We start from the raw sequence: 27209 nt of genomic DNA, 5'->3' as shown, positions 1-27209 counted from the left end.
AAGAGCAAAAAAGAATGACCAGACTGGGGCTCGATCCCAGGACCTTATCGGTGTTAACGATACGTGATAACCAACTACACCATCCGGCCATTACTTGAGAAACATTTTAACTATTAGCTTTATGTCCGGCTTTCTACTGACTATGCAACGGTCGCTAATAAAGCTCCTGGAATCGAGCTCGAGGCTTATATACAGTTATGACTCGCCATTCACCACTCCTGAGCTTATACTCGCATATCAAATGTAAGGAAGAGCATATTTTGGATGAGAACGGATTAATAATACCTACTCGTTATGGGCTAGTCTTTAGTATTTCTATCTGCTCGATGTGACGGATATATATATATTGTCCTCCGTCATCATCATGGTACTAGTATTGGAAATAAGAAGGTCTGAGATTATTATCAAAGTTTCATTGTATTCTAGTTCTGCATTGGGTACTTTTCGGTATCAAAATATGTCCGAACATTCGTCTATTCATGACGGACGGCTATCTCAACCCTGTAAATCGGTCATATATCATCAAGAACATGGCATAAGGCGTGTCATCATCAACATCCCCGAGGTCTAGTTATCGTCATGCTTCAACTCGACCGTAATAATCAGGGACAGAATGAAGGTCGTCAAAATGATCTACTCATGTTAGTAATATCCCCCGACATAAATGCAGCGAGTCACAACTCACCAACCCAATCAAAACACCAATACAGTTCAGCTCCCACCCCCCCGCATACACTGTCCCCAGAGCCACCACATTCTGCTGCTTCCAGAAGCGATATGCGCCCATGGCAGCTATCAGAATTGCCACGCTATAACAGCTAACCGCCAGGGGGACCCCCACTTCATAGAACCCCAATGCTGGATCCGGCGAAGCTAAATGCTGGAGTCGAAATAATTGGGCGATCAGCACACCTTGCATAGCGACCATGACTGATGTACGAATGTAAGCTAAGAAAGTTCGCTCTAAAGCTAAAAAGCAATGGGGGATGTCAGCAGCAGCCTTGCATTCCTTCTTCGTTATTGTTGGTGAATGGATGAGCTCGTGATTGCCTGGCGCCATAGCCACGTGCGATTGCGCCATTTTAGTGGCATCAATAGTCATTAAAGCATATATCGGATGGAGTAATATGCGAGGTATATATCAGAAAGCGAGGTGCCCACTCACCGAAATGATCCCGATTACTCTTCTGCGGCACCGTCAACACCACATTTCGCGTCCAGAAGCGACGGATTCGTCCCGTCAACCCCTTGCTTGTGTCCTCCCGGTTGGAATGAGTGGTGCGGGAAACGGTCCGATGTGTGCGGATACGATATTCGCCCGAGGAGATCGATTCGGTTGAGAAGCCGGCCTCATCGTCATCTTGGGTGGCTATATTGCGGAGCTCGAGGGCATCCAGGTCGTTATCAGTGCTTCTGGCGTCGTCGTCATCATCGTCGCGATGAGGTCGTTGAGCTGTGTGACAGGCAGCTGGTGGGGTGAGAATCTCCTCGCGACCGGTCGCTGCAGCGATCGCCTTGTCCGGTGCAGAAAAATGGTCCTGGCGATCAACCATGATGTACAGTAAGCTTCTTAGCTCTCACACAGGAAGCTGTGTGACATGCTGCTACTGCTGCTTCTGGGAGAAAAGGATGGGAAAAAGGAAAGGGTCGATGCGGTGAAGAGGCGTCACTGCTGGCTGGCAGGTTCCTTGGTTTGTTGGTCGGCGACTCCCCCCTGCTTCCCCGGCCGGCGCTTATCTGATTGGGTTCGGATACTCGGCAGTGGCAGAGCTTATTGCTCTTCCAAGTTTGTTGCTATCAAGGAATCGCCGATTGATCGATTTTACTCGCGAATTGACCTCGCCAGCGGGTATGACGTAATAGAATTGAAAGGACTATCTGCCTTGATTATATCCATTGAAATATAACTTCACGACAACGAGCAACTATCTCGACTAGAATCAAATCTATAAAATCCCTCTGACCATCACGCTAATTATCCCCTCATTCAACCCCGGACCCTAACTCCGCTAATGCTCCACCCAAGCTAGCACTGAGCAGTGAGCACACTATGCCGTGTTGATGCTCACCCACTCCTCCTGCTTATCGCCGAAAAACACCGATTCTGGCTTTGACACAATGTCAAACAGCGCTGCTTTCAGATACGCTTTACCCGGGACCTTTGGCGACAACGTGAATAGTGGGCTGTGTTCAAGCTGCATCAGTATATGGTTCTAGGAGCGAAGCAAAACCAACAACTGACCTTCCACAACTGGAGCAAAAATGACGCTACAAAGACGGATTAGCTCGGCACGCTTCAACTAGTGCCCTTAAATTGACGGGAACCCACCTGGACGATGTTCCCTGAAGAAGTGTTGGGATCGCTGTAGATCGTCATTGCCTGGCTGGGGTCTTCGATGGTCATGTCACTTTGATTGATGAAGTAGTTGATTGAGAAAGCTGATTGGGGTTAGTCCTGGGCGGCTACTGCGGGGTAGAGACGGAGAAGGAAGACATACAGCCTCCTCCAGCTTTCTTGCAGTTGATGCTGCAGAGTATGCAATCAGCTTAGATCCTCTATTAATGATTGATTGGTATGGGAGTATAAAATTACCAGTGGCAGGCTACACTCCTCTCCGGCTGTGCCGGCAGGGTGATGGAGACGCTGGTGCAGTTACAACGGCCGGTGTAGGGCATCGTTGAGGTGCTGTAGATGGATGTGGAAGATGGAGTGTGATGACTCGATTCGTGGCAGCTTGCCGGGATTTAAGAGGTCAATGTCAGGGGCAGGAGAAGTGGAGCATGGTCCATCCACATTTAAACCCACGTTATACACCAGCAATTCGGAGTTGAACCGATTTAAGGGAAGCCTCGACAAGAGGTCCTTCTCCACTCGAGTGGATCTCTATCCGATGATGGATTGATAATCAGCGTTTGCCGCCCGTTCCGTGGATGCCATATATGCCTGAGGCTGCAAATGATATATTGAACATCACCTAAGCCCGACTGTTGTACTTTTGCCAGGTGGATAATACTACCTTATCAATGCTCAAATGGAAAGAACAACAAAGTGGCGATATTGATACAAAAATTGAACGACTAGGAATAACTATATAACACTATAATAGCAGAGGTTGGGTATGTTTATTTTACCTCGGCAATGAGGTGCATACTAAGCCCACCATCTTCTTATTTGATAAATTTGGAGCATTCCATTGAAGGCCTGATAACCAACAGTCCTTCGGATAAACGCGCCTATCATACATGGAGCTCAAGCAGTAACCTGCTTGACAAGCCCCAAAGTGCCCCGTTCGATATTGGGCGCCATCCCATTCACAATATCAACCGTAAAACTGTTCAGATCCAGAATCCGGTTCATTCGGACCACTTTCATCATAACCTCATCGCACTGGCTACTCTCCGAGTATGTAGCAGCAGCGCCCCTAGCGGTAAACTCTGCCGCTTGACTGCTGTCGAGGTTTGCCAGACATCCGCTCTCAACCTTGCGAATCACCCGGGTGCAAAACTCCACTGACCTGTCCACCTCTGCCTGGGTCAGTTTCCCACCTGCATCAACCGTCCCTTGGATAATAGGCCGAAAATGGTCAAATGCCACTTTGAAGTTCGTTTCGTCCAGCCCGTTCAAAACGGCCTTTTCCCTGCCATGGATCTGCTCCATTGCACTGCGCACCACCAATAGGAACCGCGTGTAGGCCTCGCCAACTTTGCTCGAATGCCATTCACCAGCCTCCTCTTCCGTGCAGTCACCCCTGAGACTCGCGCAGATTGTCACTGCCGCTGACAGCCCACCCGTCATGGCAAGATGCACGCCCGACGAGAACAGCGGGTCGATAAAACAAGCCGCATCACCCGCAACACGTGTGAAGGGGTGTGCATACGTACTCGCACTGTACGACCAATCTGCCGCCGCCTTGATTTTCGAGGACACAAGTTCAGCACCACTTAACAGCAGCGCAATTCCCGGCGTTTCATGCAAACAAGCAAGAAAAAAGTCCTTGCTGGACACAGACCCATACGCCCGCTTCTTCTCTGCAACCCGGTCTTGCTTCAGCGTAACCCCAACAGAGACCGTGCCGTTATGTAAGGGGATAAACCAAGCCCACCCGCTCCCGTCTCTTACGGCCTCGGAGAACGGATCCCCTTCCCCTGGCCCATACGTGCCTGCACCCCGCCTAATTCCCCATAGTGCCATGCTCTGCAGCTGTTTGTTGTGGATCCGAGTCTTCATGTATCGATTGCTCATTAGGCCGGCACGCCCGGAAGCATCAACTAGATATTCGAAGTGGATTGTACCGGTGCTGCCGTCCTTTTTGCGGTTCCAGGTTGCGGACACGGGCCTTCTACTCAAGTCTTGGTCTTGGCCTTCTTGTTTGGTGTCGGTGTTGCTGATGGTTGGAGCGAAATCAAGAGCCTGCACTTTCACACCATCGAAGACAGTTGCGCCGCTCTGCTCGGCATGTCTGAATAGAATCTCGTCTGCTTCAGAGCGGAGGACGTTCCACGCATGGTTGCCTGCTCCACCAGCTCCGACAAAATCTGTATCTGCCAAAGCATTAGCCAAATACGTTGAAGCATCTCGAAGAACATGCACGGGACTTACAGCCCGGTTGCTTGGAATTGAATTTGAATGTTGCGCCATTCTATATTGTGAGTTCTACCTGTTAGTCGAAAAATAAGAGTACTGTGTAGGTACTTAAATGAGGGACGTGAAATAGATACCTTGCGCAGAAAACCGCCAGCGTTGAACTTGTTGTAACAGTCTATAAAATCCAGAAAATATCTCACCGAGGGCAGAAGATTTTCTCCAATATGGTACCGAGGGAACTCCTCTGCTTCCAGTACCACAGTGTCAATACCCTCTCGGGCCAGCACAGAGGCCGCATAGGAGCCCGCGGCCCCCCCCAATTACGAGGACTGTGCAGTTTTTGGGAATTGACATATTGGTAAATAGAAATGTGTCTTGCTCAGCGCAAGGTTACTTTGGCAGACATCGCCATTACCTGGGGTCAGGACAGGCTTTAGTAGCCTGACGGTCCACGAAGTTTGGGATATCTAATTCGTATCATCGCACTAGATACAAGCAATCCCGTCTCAATAATTGATCCACTGCCCTGCAGGAAAAGTCAATTACTCAATAGTACTGTCATCAGCTCCTGAGGTCGTTATGCCGAGTTGCGTAGTAGTATTTCATCTCGTTATAAAGGACATATCATCGAGATGCAAACGGCGGTGGTTCTCTGTCGACTACTAAATGAAACTCCGAACCGGCATTCTGGCAGCATACCAATGGATGTCATGGGGGTTACACAAGAGCGAAAGCAATGTTACGCAGATATTAAGTTTCGAAGATCTTTCCCCGAATCGAGAAACATAGGACCTGGGTTGCATAACCAACAAGATCATGGCAAGTGCATGACACAGGGAACGCTCTGCTAGACGGATTCAGAAGCACACGACTTGCGTAGTTACGTTGCACCTTGGTGTAGCGTGCACAGCTCTACGTGTCATATACTAAAATTCTAGGTGGTTCATGAAAGAGCCTGAGCCGTGGAGAAGTCTGCAGCCGGACGGCCGGACGGGCTTCTACATTCTTTCTCGGATATACCACTGCAAATGAGTCTTCCGCATTTTCACTCCGCATTTGCTTTGCAGAAACTGCTGCCTTATTCCACCAAGATACCTCGCGCACTAGCCCATTCGGCTGAGCATACACTTGACACACAGTGGTCCAGGCCGATGTACCTGTCTCCGGTGAGGGTAAGAGCATCAATTACCCTACCTACTGATCGAAAGGAAGTAGAACCGTCAGGTCCGCTGAGAAATTGTAGAAAGGCCCAGAGAATTTCGTAGCGTTGGGGTCACGAAGGGGTACCATAAGCCCTACCCTTTTCAGTGGATTGTTGTTCTAAACGTGCCATCCTCTACCGGCGGGGTTGGAGCCCGTAGAATGCGTCTCCCGAGGGGCTAGATACAAATCATGTGATTGGCTTGTACCGGTACAGGAATTGCTACTTTACAGAAGAGCGGTTTTGATAGGTTGGCCAAGGCCAGGATATCCCCGGTCATGCGGTTTATGCGCACTTGATTGCTCTTATCCAAAAGTTTTCGTGCGCGGGATGAGAATTACCTAAGGTATTACTTCAAAGCGGAATACCGATAGAAATAAGTGCCTAGCATCCATAAAGAAATGACAAAGACCGGTAGATAACGGAGCTGCTGAAGAATCCTTCGAAACTAAGTGTTGGGGTTGGCTCAGGAATGAGTTTCTACCGCGGCTTGACGAAGAGGAAGATTTCGAAGAGAAGAGGTTGCTAATCCATGCTTGGGACTTTGCATTGCATGATCAATGTGCTTAAAGCTCTAGAAGCAAAATTACTGTTTTTGGAGTATCCAAAGCCGGTGAGAATCCTATGCTCTCATGTTCTACCAAGAAGGCCACAGTTGTTGGAAGACCGATCAACTGCTTCATTGCCAGTATAGTCGGTGAAGCCACCAGCAACTTCAACATGGGGAAAATAATATTTCCAGCCAAAATTATACCATATCTTAATAGTGTGCGATACTACTGACAAGGGGAATTGTATAGTGAATTGTGCAAGATACTCATTTAATCTGATTATTTTACCCGGGGCACAGAGTACAAGTGTTGCTCTGGAAGGGATTTCGTAGGCAGCTTACGTCACATCAAAGAACAATGATTGTGGTAGCTTGGTTTCTGATGTTTAACTTCATTGTGAGACAGAATAAGTATCTGACAGCAGCAGCCGCGCACACAGCCCTATTATCGAACTGCCTCAGTGGAAAAAGGCAAAGAGAAAGAAACATGCATACGATAATTAGCAGGGACCTATCACGATTAACAGTCTGTGACAGTCTGTGATACTTTCTCGGCATTATCCAACGTGCAAAATCAAGCTTTACGCTAGCCTTGTCAGACCATGGTTTGTGGAGGTACGTTCGAGGAGTCGGGCTGTCATCATCTGAAATCTTGGTATCGCCGATAAATGTTACCCTTAATTCGGTCGAGTATGCCTGAACCATGAATGTTTCACAAACAGAATAAGGATACATTCTTGGCTTTCATGGTAAAAGTACTTAATTCGAACAATGTTCTCCCGCTGCTGGCACTAACCATAAATAGGATTTACCGTCTGCGAGCACACATCAGACGTCGAGGTACGTTTACTGTAAGACATCCCCGTGGCTTAAAACCATCGACCATTCCCGGCCGACTGTATGCATTTTGCGGCACCACAACAATGGAAATACGACGATGTGATGGCCTTTCTCCATTATTGCTACTTCTACTTTATGTGCTGACTACCGATGCGTGGATGGATGTAGGTATTGACTCTCTGGGAGGGGAATGTGGCTACCACAGTCGTCTTGGAATGCAGCATGAGCAGCAGCCATGACGCGTGGAATCTGCGTTATTGGACTTGATTTCATCTCGTTCCAGAATATGCTGACTGCTGCAGAAAAGCTGTATGACAGCGTAATCAGTCTTCGGCCGAGTTGCCCACGTCATTCCGAAGCAGCATGGTATTGACTGCAATCATGCCTTGAGGAAACCGGTAAGCAAGGGCATCATGAAGTACCCACGGTCCCATCCCTACGTGCCCAATACCGAGTAACCTACACCGCATAAGTGGTTGTGTAAGCGTGCAGAGTTGAGTCAGGGCTATAGCTCGGAACTATCTAAAAGGATGCAGGCAATGTAAGCTGATGCCCAGCTAGCTGAACTACAAAACAGTTGATTTCCCGCTTGCGCTTTACATGGTGGTTGGGAAGCGGGGAAGTCCTACGAGCCAATTGATGGTCTATGTAACCCCAATGTGCGTAGCTACGTTGGGGCAGGTGAACCGTACCATTGTATTGAGTTTGAAAATGCAGGCATTACGCCCATACCCGGGGTACACAAGGTGCATAAGTTGGCTCCTTGGATTGTCAAGAATGGTAGTATTTGTTGTTCGACCAGGGATCATTACTTCCCACGGCTGAATACTTACGTACCGCAGACATGATGCTTAGCATTTCGATGACAATGACTCGTCTACCTGCCTGAAAGCTAGTATCAGAACCTGTAGTCTGTCATGCTGGGCGTTTGCTGGGTGGTGGGGATTGCTAGCCATGGTATATGTACCAGAACTCTCAAGATTCAGGGTATGATACAAAGCCATTGACAGCAATGGTTCTGAAGGCAGCATAAAATTGTCGTGTAAGTCATCGGTGATAGTCACGATAGTACTCGCAAACCAATTAAAAAAGCCATCACGCTCATTGAGACCCTTGATATATGTGGTGCTACTGTGACAGTAACGACTTCCAAGGCTGATGCGTCGCTGTCTCCGACAGGCTACTGTCTTTTCATGACGTCTGTTTCGCCTGCAAACCCCGCATATTACTTGAGACCAGCTAGCCACAGGTGGCAGGAAGTAGATCTTGCCTGCGTCTATCACGGCTCTATTGAGCCTGCAAATATAGTCACGATTTAGGGAGAGTTGGCTGTATAAATAGTTCCTCTCTTATCCACCCGAGTTGAATTACCACATATCAATTTGGCATCTAGCCCACTCCTCATAGAACAAGCTTAGAAAGCCCTGAGTCAACTACCTGCAATCATGACCGGAATCATGAACTATCTCCGTCGGTCTCGAGCGACGGACTCGGGTATCGAGATGTCCGCTACTATCACAGCAAGCTCTTCATCGCCTAGTTGGGGTGTGATAGAACTTAAAGATTTACGCGACAAGGACAACAATCCTGTGGACTTTACCAAGGATGATTACCTTGGTATTGCATTGCTATCACCCGTCAAGGTCGAGGATACAGAGGTCAATGTTTCCACTGATCCCTGGTACGATTTCACATGTGAGGTTAGCAATTTCTCGAGCGGTAATGATGTCGAAGTCCTTGTGAAGATCACATTCAAGCCGAACTGGGATGGGGAAGCCGACAAGTTTCAAGTCAAAGATGTCCAGCTGGAAATGGCTGGCGATCCGCAAGATGAGCACTACAAGGACTCGGTGCGTCTGTGGAAGAATTCTCTGCCCGATGAAACCGGTACCGTCCCAATCGTGTGTGACAGTCGACCGGATGGGATTCCCTACTCCAACCAGACGGTGGTTTTCACAAACGATGATGGGATTATCATGAAAGAGGTGCCATTCGGTCAAAAGACTGAGGTCACCTTGAACCGGGGCAACTACGGAGTTGCTGCTACAGAAGTTTTCACAGACGATGAAACCACCGTTGCCACCGCAAAGGCTCAGCCAGACCAAGTGGAGGTCAAACAGGGGACTACAAGCTCAGATGTCAACGTTACGTACGATGTTCATCATTACAGCGCGACAGACGTTGTAATTGACAATATAGCCGGGCTCGAGGGAGAGGAAGTGCATGTCAAGTTCAGCAGCGAAGACAGTCTGCTCCATGATTTTTGGAGTTCTGTTCCACAGATCACAAAGCCACGTCGAGTACTCCCATCGGACGGCAACGCAACTATTAGCGTTGATTCAATCATCGTGAATAATGTTCAATATGAATTCACTCCGAAGCAGGTTGATTTATCAAGCAATGAATCTGTCTTGTTTACGGCTGGCGATGTGACTCAGCATCAGATAGAAGTCTCGGATGCCGTCAAGCTACCCATCCAGCTGAAAAAGTCGGGCTCAATAACCGCAGGAACAATGGTGGTGCACCTCATTCAGAAAGACACCCGCCTTATCTACAAGGAAAAGGTGGACATGGACGAAGAGAACCCCCAGTTCCAGGTGCTGGTGGCCCCGGGAGATTACGAAGTGCAGGCAAATCGGTTCATCGAGAATGGAATCTTGTATAAACCTACATTTGACCCCAGTATCACCGTCAACGAAGATGGTAACACTGAACTGGAATTGCAGGTGGATCTCGTCGTCAATCTCAATGTCCCTGGCTTCCCCAACTTTTTGAGTTTCGGTGCTTGCACCCGGGACCTCAGCGAACCTACGGAATCGGATGACACTGACAACGACTTAACAGACTTTGTGCAAGCTGGTGCATCGTCAATATTCAAATATGCTGGCCAGGGTGGCGACGGCGACCCCGAAGTTGATCTAACAGAGAGTCTAGAATGCACACCAAGAGTGATTGCCCTTGCGAGCGATATCGAAAAAGCCATTGGAAGCGATCATACTGTTCTACCAGTGTTGATCTCATATACCTGCAACTTTTCTGGTGGGAACGATGTTCTGACAGACACCACCAGACACCGACATAGCCTTGGAAATTTCATTCAGTCGCTACAACTCACCATGAAGAGTGACCAGGCGCCACGCTCTCTACGCGCTGCGTACATCCTCAACCCCGATTTCATTGGCGAGTGCCAGAAGCGTGGCTACCAAGCGGACTCAGAAGTACCGTTCCTCAATGCTCTGAAAGAAGCCCTTGAATACCGGGGTGAAGCAGATAAGGTCGAGCTTATCCCTAGCGACATTGACGATACCCTTCGTGGATATGTACGTGCACTACACTGGCTGGTGCGGACTCTGACGAAGGATCCCGACACAGGTAAGCCTGCCGTTTCGCTCGGGTGGCAGGTAAATCTCTGGGCAGGAGAAGCCGCCGGTGCAGTGTGGATTTACACGGACGAAAACCAGGCATCAGACAAGGCGAAGAAAACAGCCGACTACTTGGATGAACTCGGGGTATGGCCCAAACAAGCTTCCCAGCAGGCGGATGAAGATGAGCTAGCTCCTCTCGACTTTCTGGCCGTTGACCGCTGGGAACGCGATGATTACAGAAATGATAGCTACCCTAAGTTCTTCTGCTTTGCTCCGCGCGAATGGAGCAGGTATTTTGATTTCTGTGAAACGCTTGGCGCAGAACTGCATGCCCCGATCATGCCTTGGCAGGTGTCAGCAGCTCGCACGCCAACCTTCAAAGATGACGTTTCGAACAATTTCTCGACAGCACAGCACTGGGGTACTGGGGGCAGCTGCATTTTGGGCGATCCAGATATTGGATCCGAGTACTACCGCATTCACAAGAAGATCTTGTCGCTGGGATTGGATGAGGTGCAATTTCACGTTAAAACCGTGGAAGAGTTGTGGAAGCGCTCTCAGCCTTTTGATATCAGTGTTCCAGGTTACCAAGGCCTCCATTTGCGGGGAATCTTCGCTGTCCTGCTAGGTGGAGGTGACACAACCGGCATCGTGAGTAGTCTTCCTCAGGCTGGTGAGAAGCAGGATGCTTGGGTGAGGGAAAGACTCGGAAAATATATCAAGGACCCAATTTATTTCCAAACCGATTGAGGAGGGAGCGTGTAATTGAACGCTACAAGTGAATTCAGGACATCGTTGTTTGCCGTTATTGCGATTTTCGGGTTTCTAATGTGGCACTAGCCACCTGTACTTGGGTTTAGGTGGAACTTGCAAGCTGTGTTCAGGATGGAACAGAATGACTACGATTTAAATGCTGAGGGCTAGTGCTAATGATTATAGCGTTTTAACATTTAATTTTATGTACGCAATCATGTTTCTAACCGAGAATGGAAGAATTTTTATTGTCGTTGTGCTTTTTGTTGCATCAGAATGGCGAGTGGGATGTCTTCCTCGTCGTAGAATTCGACGTCCTCTTCGACCCCAAAGTCACGTAGCCGTTCGCCCTCAGAATTCTTCCACCCTTCCTCGCCATCTTCGGGCTCGGTACTATAACCTGGTGAAGATTCCCGAGAAGAGCCGCTCTGATTTATTTCTTCCTGTGCCCGATCATGGAAGCGCTTACGACGTCTGATTTCCTGGCTAGCTCTCGGCGCCCCACTGGGGCTATCATCCGTCCTCCCGTAAATTGCTGGAGTCTGGGGCTCGACATCATCCATGACTGTTCTGGCTGTAACCGGGATTCTGTCTGGGTCGGGAGGTGGCCAGGTAACATTAGGATCTATTTTGGGGTCAGTCCGTCATTAATGTCGGTGCCATATAGCAAGTTTCACTAACCTTCAAAGTCGTTCACTTCGAACTCTAATCCTGTCCGACGGTCAGGAGTTCTGGCCAGCGGCCAAAACCAGCTCAGAACCTAAATAGCAGATTAGCTTGCAGCGGAGAAAAATGATTATGGATAAAAATCGACCAACATTTGCAGTTCCGCCCATCCCAGCCTTGATGTTGGACCAGATTCCGATATCGTACGGAAACTCTTGCTTTTTGATTCGGATCCTTACGCCACCTGGTCCGGTCAAATACCCACCGAAGTGACGGGACCGACGAACCAGCGTTTGATGTCGTTCAATTTCCCATTCTTCGATGGTTGTCGTATTAATGCTCATAGACCAGATGGTCCGACCGAGAAGGATCATGAGAAAGAAGACCGTGAAGCTGTTCACTACAAGGAGAACGAATAAATGGCCCATCTGCAGCGCACTAGGGCCTAAATACTAAGAAATTTCTGCATCAGCTTGCGTCGTCTCGTCTAGAGTAATCATCTTACGCTCGGACGATTCCGGGAAGCCCAAATTATTGACGCTCTTTCATAGAGAAGGGTTTCGAGATAAGACATTCCTGTTACGGCGTAAAACAGAAAACGCACGAAGTGAGGGAACGTGAAGTGCGAGACACAGTTCGAGGTCCATGGGCAATGATGGTCCATCTTTGGAATGCATCTGTAGCTGGCATCAGTATAAAGCCCTAGCTATTGATTTGATATAACTAACCTTTGGCACGTTCGACAATGGTGGGCTCTTGGCGGCTTGTATGCCTCACACTTACGGCACCATCGTTGACGACCACTAGCACGGTCGGCTTCAAGTTGCTTACTGTCTAATGGCTTCCAATCTTTGGGAATGCGACCAGGATCTACAGTGCAAGTTCGATAATAACATATCCAGATGCACAGGGCAAAGATGTTAAGGCGCCATAGCTCGGTGTCCCTGAGCGGAGCTGGCTCGAAGTACACAAAGAAATACTGCGAGCTGTACGCGAGAAAGCTAATTAAGATGCAAACTGATGGAATCGCTAGTTGCGACAACCGGAATGAAGAGCTAGCCATGCTGGTTGCACATCACATCTCCGAGTCCAACCACTGGCAGCACGCGATGAATGATGGAGTGGCAGACAAGACAGAATGTTGTCGATGTTGACAAGCCACGTGGTGTGGCTGACTCAGCGCACGTGATCAATCTCCATGTTGTGCGTGGAAATACTTCTTCATTCATTCTTCATCTCCATTGATCATCCAGGACAGTCTATTGCATCGTATACTTCATCTAAATTCTGCTATATAATATATATTCTAAAACTGTCCATCGCTCATCTTGCTCAAAGCCACCCAAATGACTGACCAATTACCTGTGTTCCGTTAAGGATGCCAATCGCCGCGCTGTCCCCTGCAGCGGTGCGGGCAATTGGCTCCGCGTCTGTTATTTCCGATCCCTGCTCCATCGTCAAGGAGCTCCTGGACAACGCCTTGGATGCCACAGCTACTTCAGTCTCCATTGAGATCTCACATAATACACTTGACGTAATACAAGTGAAAGACAATGGCCACGGTATCCCCACTAGTGACCACCCTTTTGTCTGCAAACGCACCTTCACCAGCAAGATTCAATCCGTCGAGGATCTTAGAACTATCGGTGGGAAGTCTCTAGGTTTCAGAGGCGAAGCACTTGCTAGCGCAGCGGAGGTATCCAGTGGCGTGGCTATCACCACTAGAGAACCACATGAGCCGGTTGGTTCTTCCATCAAATATGGTAGAAATGGAGAGCTTCTAAGGTGATTACCACCGCCGATTGAGAAAGTCCAAAGCTGACCTACGTAGTACCCAGCGAGCGTCACATCCAGTAGGTACCAGTGTCCGCATAACGGACTTGTTCAAACACATCCCTGTCCGGAGGCAAACTACGATAAAGAACGCTGCCAAGACACTCGTGAGGATCAAGAAGCTCGTACAAGCATACGCTATTGCCCAGCCCTCCAAGCGTTTGTCTTTGAGGGTCCTCAGAGCAAAGACAGAGACGAACAACTGGATATATGCCCCAGGCAACAACACTAGCCTCGTAGATGCAGTATTAAAGGTTGTGGGCACCGAAGTTTCCTCTAGCTGTCTTGTCAAGGCCTGGCCACCTGAGAACGACAGCGACAGGTCTTTTCGAATAGTCGCGCTTCTTCCAAGGCCAATGTCTGGTATGTAGCTGTTCTGTGAGTACTTGAGTGTGACTGACAGAGTCAGACCTTACCAAGGTAAAGGGGTCAGGTCAGTATATCAGTATCGATGGCAGGCCTTTATCGACCTCCCGAGGGGTCGCGCAAGATATTGTCAAATTATTCAAGTCTTATATACGCTCGCTTGCTTCCAGTCAGGAGCCATCTCCAAGCATTACCGATCCACTTCTGTGCCTTCAGCTCCAGTGCACTAATGCAAGCTACGACGTCAACATTGAGCCCGCCAAAGATGATGTCCTTCTCGAAGACCGAGAGAAGCTTCTCTCCTTGGTGGAGGAGCTTTTGTGTGATGTGTACGGTATAGAAGCAAAACCAGCCGAGAGATCAAGGAATGTCAACAAGGAAAAGGAACCTGCTCCTTATAGAAACTCGTTTGACATCCTTCTTGCCAGCAAAAGTCCGGATGACTCACGGGCAAGCAGTTATGCCTCCTCAACACCACGGACTCCGGCTGTAGAGGGACAACATAGTGCACACACAGAGAATCGTCTGGAGCTGAGGAGTGCGAGCAGCAACCCCTGGTCAATACCTAAAGAAAGCATGCCGATGCCGACTCGCGACATCTCCTCATTGCGCAGTCATACGGATAAGACAGGAAGGTGTGGAATCGTGCGAGATCCGACTGAAAGCCGAGGGAACTCACGAGAGAGACTGCAGACGAGCTCTCCAGGGTTCATCTTACCGAGTCCCTCTGCCAGCTCGACGACTGCTCCTGGCTATGTGACTGAGGCCCAGTCTTCGCCATCTAGTCCAGGCACACCTCAAACTCCTCTTCCCAGGACAAGGCAAGCCTCAATGGACCATGGCACGCATCCTGAAAACGGAGCCCTTGATAGCTGGTTGAGGAAAACTCCAGTCCCTTTGTCTCAACCAAACATTGGCGAGGTACCTGTAGACGATGGAGACGAGCGCTCGTTGCAGCAGTTGGCGCAAGAGCGATTTGGCTCACCAGAAAGGTCACCAAGTGGCTCAGCATCGATAGAGAATGGCGTTGCTACCGCTCAGAACCAATGTCCCGAGACCCAGGCTAGCCCTGCCGAAGCAGACGCGGAGCCTGAAGAAACTGGTTCTCCCTTGCTTGGAAGTACCACAGACCCCAAAATTAGAGAAGATCACGCGCCTGCCCCTGAGAAGTCTTCCGCTACTCTACGCCAGCTTCTTGCAGGAAATAACCACCAGGAGCTGGACCGTGCACTTGACTTTGAGAACCGCAAGAGGGAAGCTATCCTTAGGCATCGAGAACAACTTAGAAGTCGGCGAAACCAGACCACAACGAGTTCACCCCATATGAGTCGGTATCTAGCTGCCAAGGCTGCACTTCACAGTCAACCCGACGCTGACCGAGAAGACGAGCCGACCGTGAAGCCCGTGCTGAGTCCACATGACCCACGGTCGCATTTAATGCGTCACAGGGCGCAAGATCAGTATGAAGATGGCATATCAAGGATTAGAAGGATCAACACAGACAAGTTGCCATTGGAAAATATTCCACATGGAAATGAACTATATAGTCTGGGTCTGACCCAGCAGGCCGACATTCCGCTCATATCGACCACATACGACCATATAACCAAGACGGATCTGTATACTGGATGTGGAGATCAATTTGTCGCCTTTGACCATTCACATAAATATACAGAGAGAGTGTTTGATATCTGGAGATATCGACTTACCAGTTTGATGCAGAGCAATTACCAGACTAAAGAACGGTCGGGAATACCGGATGTGCATTTCAACTTCTCTCGTTTAGCGCAGCAATCCAAGTGATAGCATTCTTTATCTATCATAGTGATGGTGTAAGGGGACAGGGGTTGGTTGTATGCGTTTTGCAGATTTGAGTTTACAAAATCGTCGAGATACCCAGCTGAGAGGCATGTTTACACTTATTTTACATGGTTAGATCTATCAAGGTTGCATTTGGATTGTCTTTGTCGTGTATCTGAGGATACATAGTCTTATCTTATCTTATCGGCGCCAGCTAGCGATTCGGCTGTTCGAGTGACCAGCTTTGCATGAAATTTCCCTACCTAGACACAATATGTTAATATACAAGGTAGCAAACATTAATTCTGAACTAATGTATCCATCCGCAATATGAACACCACCTGAACCTCGGCAGGACTGATCAGGGTCCAGTCTGGCCCTGGCAGGGCGGCTCCACCAGCCCGCAAAGCAGTGAACGTCATCGTCATGACGCCGTTACATAAGACTGACATCAACTGACACCCCCCTTCTATAAAACCAAATCCAGTTCCTCCCACATTCCCGATCTCTTTCAACCTCAAGCACAGTTGAGTGATCATCACAGTCAACATGAATATATCCGGGAGCGCTCCCTTCGGGAACGACTATATCCCACACCCTCACCCTCACCCGCGGCTTCACACGGCCGACATCGGGATCTTCAAATCGACCATCCTCCCCTCCTTCACTCTCCACACGACTCTCGACATCGCTGCCTTTATCGCATCCAAGGCTACCGACCGCGCCGAAATCAAGGACTGGTGCTGGCCGTCTAGCCAAGTTATCAACGCCTGGTGGAGCGCCATCGGACATCAAGTCTACTACCATAATATCTCGCCGCAAACTGCCTGGTCGACTCTCTCTTGGACGGAAAAGGTGCTCTTGACTTGTGTTACGGTTTGGGGTACTCGGCTTTTTACTCGCATCGCTTCTCGGACTATCACCCGCGGCAAGGATGACCCGCGCTATGACCAGCTGAAGAAGGAAGACCCCAATGGGTTCTGGACCTCGGCTCTGCTCAAGCAGTATCTCCCTGAGGCGGCTTTCCTCACCCTGATTGCCCTGCCCTTCACCGTGCCATTCCGGTTGACTTCCTCGACGTTGTCGCTGGACAGCGATGTCCAGTCTGTCGTCCGGGCAATCGGTGTCGCACTCTTCGGCGCTGGATTCGCCATGGAGGTTATGGCCGATGCGCAGCTCGAGATGCACCGTCAGGAACGGACCGATCTGTGCAAGCACGGCGTGTGGAGTATCGTCAGACACCCCAAGTAAGCTATCCCTTCCTATCCCCCCTTTAGTGCTGCTTAGAGAACCCAAGCTAATGAAACCAGCTACCTCGGCGATACCCTCGTCCACATCTCCTTCGCCGTTCTCAACATCGCCAACAACTTCAACCCGATCGTCCTACTCGGTCCCCTGACCAACTACTTCTTCCTCCGCTTCGTCGGCGGCGACCGCCAGACCGAAGCCAGCCAGGAGACACGGTACCGCACTGAGGACCTGCACAAATACGAGCAGCTGCAGAGTTGGCGCCGCGAGAAGAACAGTTTCTGGCCCGGTCTCACCGAGGTAGTGAACCCCTGGACGTGGGTGGTTCTTGGAGCGGGCGTGCTGGGCGTGGTCGCAGAAGAGGGTATTCGGGGCTGGCTTACTCAATAATTTAATTCTTTCAGTCAGTTAGTATATGTATGAACTAGTCATGAATTGATAATACCAAAAGTCATATACATGAATTCATTCAACCAATAATGAGGGTTAGTACCCTCTCCCCCTCTTAAATCCGTTCAACAACTCCTCCCCTCTCTCCAATCTCCCCACATTCTCCCTCATAATATCCAACGAACGCGGAATATATTCCCTCCCTGCGGAGCTAACATGTGGACTGATCTGCACATTTGGCGTGTCCCACAGCGGACTATCCTCGGGCAAGGGTTCCGGGTCCGCCACATCCAGCGCCGCTCCACCCAACACTCCCTCCTTCAGCGCCTTAATCAACGCATCCTGATCGAGCACCTTGCCGCGAGAGATATTCGTAAGATACGGACGCGGTCGACCCGCAGACACACCATTACTGAGGATCTCAAATTCCTCAGCTCCAAGCATGCGGGTGGTCTGTGGAGTCAGCGGCAGCGCAATTACGAGGTGGTCGAGCCCCAGAGACAGAAATTCGTGGATTGAGGCCTTGTCTGTCCCATGGTGCCAGGATACAGGGATCGTGCCGTCGCGGTCGCCCGTGCCGGGGACGATGTAGCCGTTGTCTTTTCGAGAGGCAGGAGTCGGGCGCGGCGAGGCTGTGTAGGCGTGGACTTGCATTCCGAGGGCCGAGGCGACGCGGCCGACTTTTCCCATTGTTAGTACTTTTCCTGAAAATGTGCAGAGGGAGGGGGTGCGAATGTACTTTGTCGTCCGATACTTCCGTATCCAAGAATTCCAATTTTCCTACCAACTTGGTCATGGACGGTGTTCATGAAGTCGACATTCTTGGCCCAAATATGTTTCTGTTGGTTCTCATGGGTGTAGACGAAGCGTCGCGAGGCGACGAGCCAGTTCATGATGGTCCATTCGGCGATTGGGGGGCCGTGGATGCCCGAGCTGGAGGTGAGCGGGATGGAGGTCTCTTTGACAATGGGATGGGAGAGGAGGTGATCGAGTCCGGAGGAGAGGGAGTGGATGAGTTTGATTCTGTTTTAAATTGAATTATATTAATTCTGTTCTATTCCCGGGTCTGAATTTTGGGGTGACAGGGGGTATTACTTGGATGCATCTTCCGGGGCGGGGAGATTGCTAAAGGTGACGAGCAGAGTGATTTTGCGTGCGATTTCTGGTGCGTTCAGCTGGTTAGTGATGATAGATTCAAATTGGACAGGGATTGAGATGCAAGCACCGACCAGCAGGAATTGGCGCGAAATTGGGTAGCTGCAGGATGGAAAGTTCGGCGTCGGGGAATTTGGCTTGCGTCTCGTCGATCAGCCATTGCGGAAGATCGCGGGCGTAGGCGATGACTAGGTGCTCTTTGACGGGGGGTGCTTCGCCCATATTGAGAATACAATACGTGTATTGTTTTGGAAGGACAGTGAAGTGGAATTGGGGATTATATTGAGGATATCAATGGAAGCAATGGCGCCATTGAGGGGATCTTTTGCGCTTCTTTCATTTATGCGCCGAATGTCCGGTTGCAGATGGATTAATAAGCGCGGGGAGGAGAAGTCGGAGATTAAAAAATGGACCCAAAGAAAGAGAGATAACAGAGATAGGAAAAACATCTTATCATCATTCTTTTCTTGTCTACAGCCCGACCAGTGTGAAGCTGATGAGATACATAACAGATGTCTATACATAATACGCATAACTGATGTTGCTTCATGGCAGTCCGTCTTACTCTCACTCCAAGACTCACAAAGGAAATTCGCCTCGGCCCGTAAAGCCATGGCCGATCGGCGGTTCGCTTGCAGACGTCGCGCTGGATAGCTGCAGTCCCAAGTTTGTGTTGCATCTGACAGCCTCACATCCATGGTTCGGGCAGCCGCCGGCATCGCCTCAGCCCGCCATCCCAGTGACCTGTTTTTGCGACCAGTCAGTCCGTTAAGCTGTGGAGATGCCAGACGGGATGCAGAACACGGGTTCATCGGGCGCCAAACTTTTTCTCCGACAACCAACACAGTCACACAGCGGGTGAACCCGTCGCGAACGGGTGGACGGGCAATTTAGAGCTTGTTTTCCCTGCAGGATGGTTTGTTTGCTTTGACAATCTCCATCAGCCGGACCCGTGTTGCATGTCACATCACAATCGGAACAATGGCACGGCGAATCACATTGCGATCCCTCGGCTAGTTCGTTCCAACACATCCACTGGCTATCCACTGACATTCAGTGCTCAGGAACGCCAGGCCCGTTCAGCTGCCCCCAAAGCTGTCCACTGCATGTCCACCATGAATGGCCCACTGCCGACAAGCCAATCGGTTCCAACTTCCACCTCTCTCATCTCACTGCTGGCCAAGGTGCACGTCCCATGACTCGTGCCGAACTGTGTCGATCGCTGTGGGTCGAGGGTCCAGCCCGCCAGCTCTCTATCTTCAGAGTTTTGCCCGCTGAACCCTCGACGGTCTGACACCCCAATAATGGACCAATGCAGGGTGTTGTTAGCTTCTTTCTGCTATTCTTCCGCTCAGCGCACGGCATATCCGTCCTTAGCAGAAATTGTGGCGCCCATCAAAGTGTGCTGAGCAACCTATCAAACCCTTCAACACCATGCCGGAAATGACGAAAAGGAGCTTGGATCAAGCACCACCCCGCTACAAATAAAGGGGTTGGACCCTCTTCACGAGCAACTCAATCGCACACAATCCGCTAATCTTTTCACCCTCTCCTCTTCCTCAACTCACCATGGCCGTTCCTAATCGCCGACCCAACTTCGCTCGACGGCTCCTCCACGCCGCCTTCGATCGCGAAGAGCAAGGCCTTCCTCCTATCCCACAAGGACATTCTCATCACACCAACCAACCCTATGACATCCCTCTCCCTAACGGCAGCGCGAGCACTGCCCAGCCCATGCCGGCTCCTCCAACCAACATCCCAACACACGGCCCCATGCCAACAGCACACATGCCCGCAAACAAACCCCCTCTCACCATCTCCACGACACAAGCCAGCTCCCTCATCCCACCCCAAGACAAGCTCCTCGTCTTCCGCGCCCTCACCGGCATCGACAGCATCCCCGCCCTCAACACCCTGCACCACTTCAGTCGCACGGCCCCCAACATCGGCATCTACACGCGTGTCGTCGAGGCCGAAAAGTCCGCTGCCACGCGCTACCGCTTCTTCAGCATCCTCATCAACGTCTGCCTCGGTATTCAGATCGTTGTGGCCGCTGCCCTAACGGCTCTCGGCGCCGCCAGTGGTCCCCACTCCGCCGTGACGGCCTTTGGCGCCATCAACACCATCATGGCCGGCGTGCTGACCTACCTGAAGGGCTCGGGGCTACCAGATCGCTTGAAACACTATCAGAACGAGTGGCGGAATATACGGGAATATATCGAGCAGCGCGAGCGCGAGCTGTGCCTGGCTGGTTGTTCGTTAGATATCCAGGACGAGATCCAGTTCATTGAGTATATGTATGAGGGGGTCAAGAGGGAAATTGAAGCTACAAAGAGCGGAGAGAATCGTTCGAATGCGAGAGAGGGATTGAATCGCCGGGCATTTTTACCTAGACAGGGAGGCCAGGTACAACAACATCCCCAGGGAGAGGGACACCACGACTACGGCTACGGCCACCAGGGACAACAGCCGCAGGCGTACCCACACCCATACCCACAGGCACCGGCTCAGAGTCAGACCCAAACTTACCCGCACGACCCGCGGATGTCGAGTCCAATGCGGAGTCCGGAGCCTGTCATGTTGGAGAAGACTCATTAGACCCCAGCACGAAGGGTTCACCGCATCTTACTTATGGATCAGAAATTTTAATGATAATGTTAATGTCTACGATAATTAAAGTACAGTCATCCAAGCGGATTAACAGGAAATGGTGGTGGCCTGACAGGAACCCACTAATGCATCTTAGCTACACACTAGTCCAACCAAGTGCCGGGCAGTAATCCTCATCTCACCCTCAGCCATTCATATCTTTGTACCGAGTAATTAGCGCGATTAGATACTATCTTAGCGTTAGTAAAAGAATCGTAATCTCCGTAAGCCGTGCTGGCACAGTTAACTAGCCGGCTATTTAATTTCAAAGCAATTCCTGGCTTTTCTTCTCACACCCGCGGTGTGTCATTCTGTTCTGTTCAGCAAATCCAACTCCCAGTACTTACCAAAGCAACAATATCTTAGAACATAAAAAAAGAAATTCAAAATGCTCAAACAACTCCCCTGTACCCCCTCCGACGCCGAAGCGCTCGCAACCCTCTACCTTCAATGCTTCACTACACCCGTGGACCAGCGTCTCTGGCCCAACACCCCCGAGATCCACGCTTGGTGGGTAGCCAGCTTCACCCGAAAATTGACTGAGGGGCTTGAGAAGTACCACATCCTGAAGGTCATTGATACGGAGAAAGATGACGAGCTTGTCGGATTCTTGGAGTGGAAGCTCCCTGCCCCCATACAGCAAGATCATCCAGCGAACGGCGATGAGAATAAGGACTCTGCCGAGGGTAAAGACCCCGAAACTCAAGAACTCCTCGCCACGTATCCATCTCACGTCGGTGATATTGAGCTTCTCAAGGAAACATTGGAGCAGTTCAGGACTATGATTGGCGGCATTATGGGGGAGAGGAGGTTTTATTGTAAGGGACACCTTTTTATCTTTCCTCATTTCTTGGACTAAGTGGTTTTGGTTGTGGATATGGCTAACTGATCAGATCTCAACATGCTCGGCACGAAGCCCGAGTACCGACGACGGGGCGTCGCGTCGGGAATGATCGAGTGGGGAACAAGCCGCGCGGATAAAGAGGGTCTCGAAACGTTCGTGGTTTCTGCTCCTGGGGCAAGGCCTGTGTATTTGAAGCATGGATTTGAGCTTGCGATAGAAGGAGAGGATCTGGGGAATTTTGTGCCTTGGTATATGGTTCGGAAGCCCACGGTTGAGAAGAAGGAAAGAGGAGGATTTGCGAAGTGGCTGTTGGGAGTGTCTGCTGTGCTTGGGGTTGGGGCTATTATTTACCGGAGGGTGTATAGGAGGGCGTTGTAGACGCAAAATATTTGTATATAGATTCTTTCATTACTTGCATTAATCGTTTTAATCTGCCATCAACTCAAGTGCACATCTCATCACTCATTCCATGTCACATCACGTCAATAAATACCAATCTAAGCAGCAGCCCGACCCTTTGTCTCAGGCACGGCCATCCAAGCACCACCCATAACCACCCAAATCGCACCGCAGAACCACACCGCTGCGCCATCGGCAACAGCATCCTCAAATGTCGTGATAATACTAGCAATCAGTCCAAAGACTCCCCAGCAGAATCCCACGACTCCCAGTCCGAAGCCCCGGAACGGCGCCGCAAACACCTCCACCGAGTACGTAACCAGCACCGCCATTGTCGCTGTCTGCAAGAACGACAGAATGCACTCAAACGCGAGCAGCGCATCCCTCGAGCGCGACACCGTAGCCAAGAACATGAACAGACCCGTCAACACGGCGATGATAGATCCCGTGCGCTTGCGACCCAGTCCCTTCGCCTCAATGAGAAGACCCACGACGATCGGACCAGGGATTGCGCACAGCGCCACATACAGGTACCGGCTGTACAGGTATCCAGTAGTCACAGAGGTAGCCGATACCGCATCGACGCCTTTCGTGGCGAGGTACTTGCTGATGTAGGTCTTGTGCAGGGTGAAGGTCAGCCCGGTGATGGCCCAGAGGAGACAGAGAACGGGGAGGCCGATGGCGCCGGCAGAGGACAGAAGGGACTTGGTGCGCGACTGGCGGCGAGACTCGGGGGCGCTGGCATCTACGGTTGAGTCGATGCGAGCAAAGGAGGACTCCTCAAGCCAGGTCTTGCGGTTGCTGTAGGCAGCGATGTCCTTGACGAGCTGGGTAGCTTCGGCGTCGCGGCGCTTGGAGAGAAGATACTTGGGGGTTTCGCGCAGCGGGAAGGCGAATCGGCACAGGTATAGGAAGAGTGTCATGCAGCCGAAGGTCCACCAGACGTAGCGCCAGCCCTTGTTGGAGACGTAGTGGCATTGCGAGCTGCTGCTGCTGCTACTGCCGGAATGGTCGGCACGGGATTGGTGTGACAGGGCTGCGCCGGTGCTGATCTCGTCGGGGCCGGTGCCGCAGGTGTATTCGGCGATGAAGGCCCTGTGACTGTTAGACGATGTGATAGAGCATTTTGTAATGGGGATGTAGACTCACCATCCTACAGCTGCTGCTACCAGCTGGCCCAGTCCCCACATGGCACCCTGCATGGCGACAAGGAACTGGTGGGATGCGGGAACAGATTCGAGCAGAACCATTGCATCCACGACCTGGTTACCAGCCACTGCAAAGCCGACAACGAAGCCAACAACACAAAGACCGGTGAAAGACGGCATTCCGGCACCGACGAGACCACCCATGCCCATCAGGACCAGGGTACTCGTGAAGATCCACTTCCGGCCCAGCATGTCGGACATCCAGGGCCAGGCGGTGGCGCCGGTAGTGAGGCCGACGTACAGACTGATGAAGAGGTAGGCCTCTTTGTTGTCGGTGTAGAAGAACTGGGCTTCATTGGCACTGGAGGGGGCGATGACCGTGAAAGACATCAGCCAGAACTGTATTGGTTAGCAAGGTAGCTCAAATCTTGCACTATTGCATAGGTCTTGACATACACTATCGAGGAACCATCCCACACTAGTAATGATGAACAGAAACCACTGATACAATCCCATACCCATATCCAACATTGCCTGGTTCAAAAGCGCCGCCTTAGCTGCATAAACGGCGTCTGTCCCAGCGACAGATGTGGGAGTGTCAATGGTGGATCCATAGACATTGGTATGAGGTCTGTCAGTGGGCGCTTCCTTAGGATGAGCCGCTTTCTCAACATCCACCACCAAAGTAGAAGCAAAGGCACTCTGGGCCTCGATGTTTCTCTCACGAGTCACGCCATCACTGGCCGCTACAATATGGTCTGCACCCATTTTGTGTGGATAGGACATTCAGAACGAGCGAACAGTGAGGGGAGAGGGGAAGTGAAAAGCCGGCAGCGAAGAACCCCGCTTTATGTAGACGCAGAGACACTGCGGATATCACCCGATAGCCAAGCCATCAAGTCAACTGGATCACACTTCTTATCTTCTATTGGTACGTAAAAGCTTGCCGCGGAGATATGCGGGTGGTCGTGCATCGTGAGTCACGCCGTGATGAAACTGATATTGTCTATACCAACCATGATTCTTGGTATACAGGACCATAACTGATATAAGCCTTTTACAACTCTAATTTTCTCACAGGCCTTTCTATTTCAGTAAGAATGTGCGCAGCAAATCTCATTAAAGCGAGTTGCACGCGTGGAAGAAATTTCACCCGCCAGACCTCGGACAAAGCTGAGACCCACCTGGATGGAGGGGGCAGCGCGTCCTGTTCTTGGAGGCTTTCGGGCTGTCGAATAGGAACGGTGGAATGGCTTGGAGCGGCATTTGAGATGTATGCCATTGGTAGTTCGAATTTTCAACCTGCCCAAGCTTCTTCAGGCGTGAAGAGTAACGTAGCAACGCTCGGGTCGAGATCATGCCATTGCGGGCGAGACCCCACCGGTGAAGAAAATTTTGATCATGTTGGTAATTGATAAGGATGGATATGAAGAATACCTTATTGGGATGCTTCCATGGTTCAAAGATCTTATCTTTGACCCGCAGTTCACAGTCCTCCGATTGTGTATAGGGCAGTGGTAGGATAGCTGACTTGCAGATTAGGGCATGTCACAGTCTCAGAGTTCTATCTGATCTTTGGCTTGTTGCTCGACAAACTCTCCAGTCCTGGGGAGACTACTTTCCGGGAAAGCAATGGCCTCATCAAAGATTCATCCCCAAGCTGAAAATATCGCTCTACGGGTCCCAAAATATCCTGCTGCCTATCGGGACCACACCCCTCTACATCAGCAGTATGTCGAACTCAAGCCCATTAATTGAGCATCAGTAACACCAGAATACACCCGAAGTGTCCGGCATCCGGCAATTGCAGGAGGGGTAACAGGGTAGTCGTCGAACCCTGCATGCGGAGTTTAAGCTGAGTCGAGAAAGGGGTAACCCCGGACTTGTAGTCGGCGGAAGCCGCCGTCGGCCGAGAATTCCTAATCCGGCAGGCGGAAAGGACTTATCAATCGCCAACTGGTGAATCCGACGTCATCGGCTTACGGACTGACTTCATCGCCTACAGCTATTATTAATGTCAATACCTCTCAGTTGAGATATAACAGCGCTACTCTCCAGACGTAACGAGACTTAGGTCGTAGCCAAGCTCTCTAAAAACATAATTCCAGGCAAAATGACCACTCTTCCCAAGATCTTCATGTACCACTCCACTCGGTCGTACTACCGCATTATATATCTCGCTAACACTTGACCTCCAGCACCGGCGCAACCGGCTACATCGGCGGCGATGCCCTCTACGCCATCTTCGCCAAGCATCCTGAATATCAATACACTGTGTTGGTCCGGTCCCCAGAAAAGGCCGCACAGGTCCAAGCCCAGTATCCTTCTATCAGAGTTGTCATCGGCGACCTAGACGACTCTGCCCTCTTGGAGAAGGAGAGTGCTGAAGCTGATATCGTTTTACGTATGCGTAACCCTGTTCCCTAGTGTCCATCGTTCTGGCTATCCTAGCAGTGTACTAAAAGGATACATAGACACCGCCGACGCCTCCGACCACGAAGGTGCCGCGAACGCCATCGCCAAAGGCTTAGAAAAAGGCCACAGCAAAGAAAAGCCCGGATACTGGCTGCATACCGGCGGCACGGGTATCCTTACGTTCCATGACACGGATCGTAACGTGTTTGGTGAAGGTAGTGACAAGGTCTACGATGACTGGGACGGGGTGGACGAGTTGTTGAATCTCCCGGAGCATGCGTTCCATCGCAATGTGGATCGAGTAGTACTTGAGACGGCGAAAGCGAAAGGGGATGTGGTGAAGACGGCGTTGGTCTGTCCACCTACTATTTATGGTATGTAAAATATCCTTTTTCTGGAATTAAGGGTGGATGTGGTATTAATGGGTGTTGCATAGGACGTGGTCGAGGCCCTGTATCCGTGCGTGGACGACAAGTCTACGAGCTGGCCAAGGTGACCCTACAGCTTAAGAAGGCACCGCTCATTGGAGATGGCAAGTCGATCTGGAATAACATCCATATTCAAGATTTGAGCGAGTTGTATGTGCTGCTTGTTGAGGCGGCCGTGCATGGACGCGATGATCCGGAGTTGTGGGGGGAGAGAGCCTATTATCTGACTGAAAATGGGGAGCTTGTTTGGGGTGAGCTGGCTGTGGCAACGGCGTTGACTGCGACAGAGCTGGGTTTACTGCCTGGAGTCGAGAAGGAGAAGATCAGTTTGGAGGATGCGAAGAAATTCGGTGGCTATGAGGCGCTGAGTTGGGGATTGAACTCTCGGGGACGTGCCAGGAGAGGAGCCAAGGTGTTGGGATGGACGCCGACGAAGCCGAGTATTGAGGCGACGTTGCCGGAGATCTTGGAGGATGAAGTGAAGAGGATGACCACTCAGGCACAGAGGGCATAGCCCGGATGCATGCTGGGATAGAACGATAGCTATCTATCCAGCTTCATCTACACGTACCAT

The 27209-nt window shown here is 50.7% G+C and overlaps 12 protein-coding genes and 1 non-coding gene across 13 annotated transcripts; 6 read left to right on the top strand and 7 right to left on the bottom strand.

Annotated features, from left to right (window-relative positions):
- Positions 1–15: 15 nt before the first annotated feature.
- Positions 16–89, bottom strand: AtWU_t53. Its single transcript has one exon. It is a non-coding gene; the product is annotated as a tRNA-Val (tRNA).
- A 478-nt stretch (positions 90–567) lies between these two features.
- Positions 568–1553, bottom strand: AtWU_02278 (DUF202 domain-containing protein; the record flags this gene model as incomplete). The annotated part of the gene is made up of 3 exons (XM_035497392.1): positions 568–633; positions 686–969; positions 1166–1553. 3 exons carry the CDS (start codon positions 1551–1553, stop codon positions 568–570), a joined length of 738 nt encoding a protein of 245 aa, XP_035353285.1.
- Positions 1554–2048: 495 nt separating this feature from the next.
- Positions 2049–2676, bottom strand: AtWU_02277 (GFA family protein; the record flags this gene model as incomplete). The annotated part of the gene is made up of 5 exons (XM_035497391.1): positions 2049–2184; positions 2243–2268; positions 2330–2439; positions 2499–2527; positions 2594–2676. The coding sequence occupies 5 exons, from the start codon at positions 2674–2676 to the stop codon at positions 2049–2051; spliced, it is 384 nt and encodes a 127-aa protein (XP_035353284.1).
- A 574-nt stretch (positions 2677–3250) lies between these two features.
- Positions 3251–4639, bottom strand: AtWU_02276 (NAD(P)/FAD-dependent oxidoreductase; the record flags this gene model as incomplete). The annotated part of the gene is made up of 1 exon (XM_035497390.1): positions 3251–4639. One exon carries the CDS (start codon positions 4637–4639, stop codon positions 3251–3253), a length of 1389 nt encoding a protein of 462 aa, XP_035353283.1.
- Positions 4640–8621: 3982 nt separating this feature from the next.
- AtWU_02275 (uncharacterized protein) lies at positions 8622–11291 on the top strand (the record flags this gene model as incomplete). The annotated part of the gene is made up of 1 exon (XM_035497389.1): positions 8622–11291. The coding sequence occupies one exon, from the start codon at positions 8622–8624 to the stop codon at positions 11289–11291; it is 2670 nt and encodes an 889-aa protein (XP_035353282.1).
- Positions 11292–11539: 248 nt separating this feature from the next.
- pfa4 (putative palmitoyltransferase with autoacylation activity Pfa4) lies at positions 11540–13023 on the bottom strand (the record flags this gene model as incomplete). The annotated part of the gene is made up of 5 exons (XM_035497388.1): positions 11540–11919; positions 11976–12054; positions 12113–12412; positions 12466–12637; positions 12689–13023. The coding sequence occupies 5 exons, from the start codon at positions 13021–13023 to the stop codon at positions 11540–11542; spliced, it is 1266 nt and encodes a 421-aa protein (XP_035353281.1).
- Positions 13024–13338: 315 nt separating this feature from the next.
- AtWU_02273 (putative DNA mismatch repair protein) lies at positions 13339–15962 on the top strand (the record flags this gene model as incomplete). Its single annotated transcript, XM_035497387.1, has 3 exons — positions 13339–13745; positions 13792–14156; positions 14203–15962. The coding sequence occupies 3 exons, from the start codon at positions 13339–13341 to the stop codon at positions 15960–15962; spliced, it is 2532 nt and encodes an 843-aa protein (XP_035353280.1).
- A 546-nt stretch (positions 15963–16508) lies between these two features.
- On the top strand, positions 16509–17597 carry AtWU_02272 (DUF1295 domain protein; the record flags this gene model as incomplete). Its single annotated transcript, XM_035497386.1, has 2 exons — positions 16509–17206; positions 17270–17597. The coding sequence occupies 2 exons, from the start codon at positions 16509–16511 to the stop codon at positions 17595–17597; spliced, it is 1026 nt and encodes a 341-aa protein (XP_035353279.1).
- A 96-nt stretch (positions 17598–17693) lies between these two features.
- Positions 17694–18974, bottom strand: AtWU_02271 (D-isomer specific 2-hydroxyacid dehydrogenase family protein; the record flags this gene model as incomplete). The annotated part of the gene is made up of 4 exons (XM_035497385.1): positions 17694–18277; positions 18337–18620; positions 18693–18759; positions 18827–18974. 4 exons carry the CDS (start codon positions 18972–18974, stop codon positions 17694–17696), a joined length of 1083 nt encoding a protein of 360 aa, XP_035353278.1.
- A 1347-nt stretch (positions 18975–20321) lies between these two features.
- Positions 20322–21350, top strand: AtWU_02270 (uncharacterized protein; the record flags this gene model as incomplete). Its single annotated transcript, XM_035497384.1, has 1 exon — positions 20322–21350. The coding sequence occupies one exon, from the start codon at positions 20322–20324 to the stop codon at positions 21348–21350; it is 1029 nt and encodes a 342-aa protein (XP_035353277.1).
- A 439-nt stretch (positions 21351–21789) lies between these two features.
- Positions 21790–22623, top strand: AtWU_02269 (GNAT family N-acetyltransferase; the record flags this gene model as incomplete). Its single annotated transcript, XM_035497383.1, has 2 exons — positions 21790–22219; positions 22295–22623. The coding sequence occupies 2 exons, from the start codon at positions 21790–21792 to the stop codon at positions 22621–22623; spliced, it is 759 nt and encodes a 252-aa protein (XP_035353276.1).
- Positions 22624–22742: 119 nt separating this feature from the next.
- On the bottom strand, positions 22743–24560 carry AtWU_02268 (sugar transporter; the record flags this gene model as incomplete). The annotated part of the gene is made up of 3 exons (XM_035497382.1): positions 22743–23739; positions 23794–24191; positions 24249–24560. 3 exons carry the CDS (start codon positions 24558–24560, stop codon positions 22743–22745), a joined length of 1707 nt encoding a protein of 568 aa, XP_035353275.1.
- A 1345-nt stretch (positions 24561–25905) lies between these two features.
- On the top strand, positions 25906–27149 carry AtWU_02267 (nucleoside-diphosphate-sugar epimerase; the record flags this gene model as incomplete). Its single annotated transcript, XM_035497381.1, has 4 exons — positions 25906–25931; positions 25991–26196; positions 26267–26581; positions 26644–27149. 4 exons carry the CDS (start codon positions 25906–25908, stop codon positions 27147–27149), a joined length of 1053 nt encoding a protein of 350 aa, XP_035353274.1.
- Between the last annotated feature and the right edge of the window lie 60 nt (positions 27150–27209).

This window comes from Aspergillus tubingensis, assembly GCF_013340325.1.
Source record: "Aspergillus tubingensis WU-2223L DNA, scaffold_3, whole genome shotgun sequence".
Classification (NCBI taxonomy): Eukaryota; Fungi; Ascomycota; class Eurotiomycetes; order Eurotiales; family Aspergillaceae; genus Aspergillus; species Aspergillus tubingensis.
Note: the sequence above shows the minus strand (reverse complement) of the source record. Positions and strands in the feature narration are given on the sequence as shown.